Source organism: Olea europaea, chromosome 12 (assembly GCF_002742605.1).
Source record: "Olea europaea var. sylvestris chromosome 12, O_europaea_v1, whole genome shotgun sequence".
In the NCBI taxonomy this organism is placed as follows: domain Eukaryota; kingdom Viridiplantae; phylum Streptophyta; class Magnoliopsida; order Lamiales; family Oleaceae; genus Olea; species Olea europaea.
In genome coordinates, this window is record NC_036248.1 from 27,806,589 (window position 1) to 27,812,305 (window position 5,717).

At 37.0% G+C, this 5,717-nt stretch overlaps 1 protein-coding gene across 1 annotated transcript; it reads right to left on the reverse strand.

Annotated features, from left to right (window-relative positions):
• Window positions 1-1,284: 1,284 nt before the first annotated feature.
• Window positions 1,285-5,711, reverse strand: LOC111406272 (uncharacterized protein At1g51745-like). The gene is given in 3 exon segments (XM_023035607.1): window positions 1,285-2,431; window positions 2,971-3,887; window positions 5,005-5,711. Coding segments are annotated over 3 exon segments (2,106 nt in total). The 5' UTR covers window positions 5,196-5,711; the 3' UTR covers window positions 1,285-1,433.
• Window positions 5,712-5,717: the final 6 nt, after the last annotated feature.

Here is a 5,717-nt window from a genome sequence, read left to right on the forward strand (position 1 = left end):
AAAATTTAACACGTTTGCGAAGTAAACAAACTGCACACGGATCTAAAATCACCATTTCAACCAATTATTCAACAAAAAAGCACAATTTCAGAACTGTAAAAGGGTATTAATGAATAATAAGAAGCAATCAAGGATACTAACCAGAGTGCTTATACGAGTGAAGGTTGTAGAGATTGTTTGGCTCCTTGCTGAAAACAACACCTGCAGTTCCATTTCCAAACTCCTTCACCAAAAAGGAGTTGTTTTTCTTTACGATCTCCCAAATCAACTGTCCTGGCACTGTCGCCATTTTCTCCGCACAAAATTAGTATATTTACCTAAGAGAAGAAAAAACGGAGCTTTTAGGGTTCGTGCTGACGGCTTAAGAGAGGAGGAAATGCAATTAGAGGATATCAGGGCACGTATGTTGGGCTTTAAAACCCTAGGAAGATGATGAAATGTTACTTACCGAAATTGCCCATGTTTTTAGATTTTTTTTTTTTAAAACATTTTTAGAGGTTTTAAATACAAACAATTAGGAAGGTGATGAAATGTCAATTACCGAAATTGCCCGTGTTTTTAGAGTTTCTTTAAAAATAAAAAATAAAAAACCATTTTTAGAGGTTTTATTTACAAACAAACAATTATTTTTTAAATCCATCTTTCAGTTAAACTAATAAAAAATTTTCCTTTACCTCTAATCTTTAAACTATAAAAAATCACATGACAGAAGGAATGTTGTGTAGACGATTTTGTCCAAATTCTATTAGATTATTTCAGTAGTATCATAGAGTCTCGAACCTTTAAAAATTGCTATGATAAAATCTTAACAAAAGCTCAACTATACGAAATGGACAAAAAGGAAGTTGAGGCTTTTGACATCCGAAATTTCAAATCTTTCAAACATCTTCGACCATTCAGAAGTTAAATTTTGAATAAAATGATCATTTTATCCTTGACTTGATTAAACAAAAGAAAAGGAGTAAATTACACTATAAGTCCCCAATCTTTTAACCAATATCCTGGTTGTTTCTTGTCTAGTACATAACCTCGCAAGGAGATAGATTGGCTGTGTGTTGCCCTCGTTAACCTTCAGTTAAAAGTATACACAAACTAAACCACCAGCACGTTCAATACAAAAATCAAACGTATTTGACTTAAGACTACAAAAATCATATTGTTTCTACTCTCTAGCATCTTTAATTCATGGATGCTTATGCTCAATACAAATATATACATCACCAAAGCAGCTACTTTCCAAGAACCCTTACAATTCTATAATGAAATTGAAATATCACAGAATAATTATTGTACAGAAGATTTCTAACTTCAGCAAGAATTTACAGTGCCGGTAAGTGGAGCATAGCTCGAACTAAAATGCTGAAAAACCCGGCTGCCTACATAAAAGATAAATTTACCACAAGTGCACAACTCTTTGATCCTGAAAACGAACATCATATTTTGCTTGTTGAAGCAAGACGGGTTGCTGGTCCCAAGGCTGCATTTATCCTACTGAAAACGACGTTTAAGGGAACACAAGCTACAGCTGGGCCACGGGGTTTTTCGACCAGTTTCTTTTCAACTTCACTTTGTTTTCGGGAACATGTTAGTGAAGATAACTTCTTAATCTTTTTCGACAGGAGTCCATTCCTCTTTGATTTTCGCGTTTTGGGTGAGATGCTTGGCTGCAATGCAAGGTGCTTGGTTGAAACCCTCCCGCCTGAACTCGATCTTGTTGCACCCTGATCACCGTTCAACTCTGAACTGCTGCTATAGCACTCAGACCCACTAATCAGATGATCACAAAAGCCATCATCTAAAACCTCGATCGTAAGTGGATGGCCGATGATGGGTCGACCATTTAACTTGCTCATGAGAGAGATATACGGAACATGCTGAGGACGATAGCTAGCATTCACCGCCAATGTAACATCGTACAAGACTGAACCCGCATTATGGTGTCTTAGAGAAAATTCTGATGAATCGTACTTCGGGTTAACTGTAAAACGAGACTGCCGACATGGGAGTACCCTCAAAGGAACAGACAGTTCAGATGGCGTGTGAGGAACATTCCTGCTCCAACCAGGGAACTCATCAACCTGAATTTCTGCAATAGGTCTCGACTTTAAACTATAACCACAGTCAGCTGACGGGAGGGATACTCCAACACAGTTTAAATCAACATTCTGACCTGCGACACATGTCGCAGATCCGTAGTTCACATCCACTTTTCTCGACCTAGCGTTCCTCTTCCCTTTCAACTGCCACTCCGAAGAACCTTGATCAGTCCTCTGGCTTATATGAATATCAGCAGTACCTGACGAGGTAGAGGCAGACTCATTAAGCTCTTCGTTCCCAAGAGATAAAGTTTCGACAAGACTGCTTTGGCTAGGTTGTGCTCCAGCACCCATCAATGCCTTTTGAGATGCACAGGAAATGCTCAAGGATAAGCCTGTTGGAAGAAAATTACATATTAGCATTGGAATCATAAGCCAAGTGAATAATCACAAGAAGAAATCTATTGAGGTAGATTGGGCCAATGAAACAACTCTTGAAGAAGAATGTCATAACCTTTATGTATTAGTAAAAATTCCCAGGGAAAAAAGAGAGCAGAAATTTATAATAATATTAAGCTGCGTGCAATGACTATAAACAGTCTGAAATGACAAAACGGTAACTCAAAAAAAAGGGAATACATAATGCATCACATCATATATCTATGCCTACTCTTTTGGTAGACCGTAGTAACAAACTAATTCCTTCAAACACTAATGGCAATATTTTTATAATTTTCATACTTTAATAATCAGCAACTACAGCCAGGATACCTGGATGTGAACTCAAACAAATAAAACTTCCCTCAATGTTCGATTGATAGTCGTAACGAATATATAATTTCATATTCGGATAGGTACGCACTGCAGAATTGTACAAACACATAACAAAAACAATAGTTAAAACATAAGCACCCAAGGGTTCAATCAATGATACCTGCATGGTGCTTTTCTTCCACAAGAAGGGGAACATCAAACAGTGTTTCAGATAAAACGCCTTCAGGCAACCCCAGCTCACTGGAAAATTCATTTTCCTTCTGTTTGGATTTAACCATGGAACCATCACTATCATGCCTGGATGGATTAATTGACCCATTCTCACAAGAAACTCCAGTGCTATCTGAGTTTTTATTAATTGCCATTGAATTATTTTTCTTTGATTCATTTGACTCCAATTCAGAAACCTTACCGTCTGATGCTCCTGGAAGAGACGATCCCGTAGGACTCGCAAGTTGTTCAGACACAATAGGAACAGACACCATCGTCGTATTCTCCAAAACCTTTGATAAAGTACGATGACGATTTTTCTTTTTCAAGAACTCGTGAACATGAGACGTCTGCGATCGCTTCCGCTTCAATGATGACATGACCCCCATTCCAAAATCCTCAAGTCCTCTCATTCTCTTTATTCCTTCAGTCCCATCATCCTCCGAATCATTTGGGGTTCGTCGTCGTCTAGATTGATCCTAATTTGCGTCTAAATAGCTCAGGTTTTCAAATGATACCCCAGACTGCGATAATTCCTGTGCTGAATCTGAATCATCTCCAGAACAACTTAAATCTTCATCAATAACATCCGTTTCTTCGCTAGGATTGAATGAAGTAGGTGATTGATCAACAACACGATCCTCCCCACCTTGTTGATCCCTTCCTGACATGAAATCAGAATGGTTTTTTCCAAGACGAGCACTTTCAAGCTCAAGCGCATGAAGAATGGCATCTTCTCTGCGAGCATATTTCACTGCCTTCTTAGAGGAGTTAGATGCAGTAGCTTTAGCTTTTTCAATGCATTCATCATATTCACCACATCGAAAAGCTTTCACTCGTTTTGACTTCTCAAGATTATACCAATCCCTGAAAGCAGATTGGCAAGAATTTTCCAATCTTTTATTATCAGTAAAAAGCAATGAAACGAATTTAATATATTGTAAGAAGGATAAATCGATAATCTTAAAAGTAAAGAAAGAGGTCAATATTTGAGAAAAGAAACAAAATCCTCAGATCCAATCCCCAAATATACAAAAATTGGAAGGGAAATTAAACTAATAATGCATCCGGGAACACCAACCATAAATAAACAAAACTAAAGGTAATTACTGACTCCTAGGGAACATATTTTAAGGTATTGTTATGCAATATAACATATTAACTTGTCCTTGTAAGGCCAATATCTCGTGTCAAACTTTAAGCAAAATAGATATAGCAATAGAACAAATAATACTACCAAGAAACTGAGCTTCACAAGCATTCATGTAATCCATTTCTCAAAAGAAACATAAAAATGTGGTACAGACATAATCCTCCTTTCAATTTATGATGGAAATGTCATATTTCCAGTGGAAAACTCGATCCTAAGCGTCCACATTTTCTTAACAACTAATTCAATAGTTGAAAAATCCATCAAGGGCAATTCCATAACATAACTAAAAGCTTCATCATGACTATGAGCATGTTTAGGCTAAGCTTTTTGATTGCTCAAAGTGATGACAAGTTGCTTAATTTCACAAGGGAAAAGAGAACCCAAACCTATATAAACCACAGAAAGGAAGCCCATACTTCCGACGTGGGATTCAGATGCCCAAATACTGAATGGGAACCATGACGCATTATACTTAAAAGTAAGAAAACAATAAGATTTCCAAACCAAAATAAACTTTTATATTTTTTTCTTAAGCTTAGCCAAACATGCTACCCGAATAATAAGATAAAGATTTCACCATTGCGCAACACCAAGAGGGTTATGCAGCAAATTAATTATGATTCTAACTTTCAAGGTAAAAAATGGTTAAGATAAAACTAGAAAAAATTCTACAATTAATTTATAAATCCCTTGCAAAAACCCCAAAAAACAAGAATTGGACAAAGAATTTCTTAAAACAACAAAAATAATTTTCTTCACAACACAGTCGCTGCTACTATAAAATCAATGAAAGTTCACGGTAAAAAGAGAGAGTGAGAGAGAGCCACTTACACACTTGCATCTTCTCTTCCAAGGAGCTTTACAGGGGTCCCTGATCTCGGCGAAAGCAGGGAGCTCTCCGGCAACTCGTCGGGGCTGAGAATCCGGCCCGGCCACCAAGACCCGTTTCGCCTCCGGACCCAAACCAATCCACCCACCGACGCATCAATGCCCTTGTTAATGGGCTCTCCAGTACTCCCCATCTCATACAGAACCACAGGATTTATTTTTTTTTAAAGTAAAGGGCAAATAAACCCTTCTCAAATCAAAGAAATGCAACTACAAATAGCAGAAAGATACAGAAGAAAAATCGAAAAAAAATGAATCACAAACAAAGACAAAACCCATACGTATAAAAACATAAAAAACAAGAAACTTGGAGAACAGAATAGAATAGATTCAGAAACCCAAAACTAAAAGAAAACAGAAACTAGGATAGAATGGTCGAAAAATAGATCTGGCAAAACAAAATCTGGAGGTAAATTTTTTTTGTTTTTCATTATTTTCCAGAAAAATTTAAAACCTTCCTTCATTTTGCTTACGAGGTTTTCTAATTTATCCTTATTTTAAGTAAAAGCAAGATTTTGTGTGTATTTTTATCAAACCATAGGCTTCTGATGTTTGCGATAGAAAGAAATCTGTGCGTATTTGTGTTGATAATGAAAACACGTAGTCGAGGAGGCGCTGTAGTCTCGGAACTGGGATCGAACTTACTTTTTGGTATC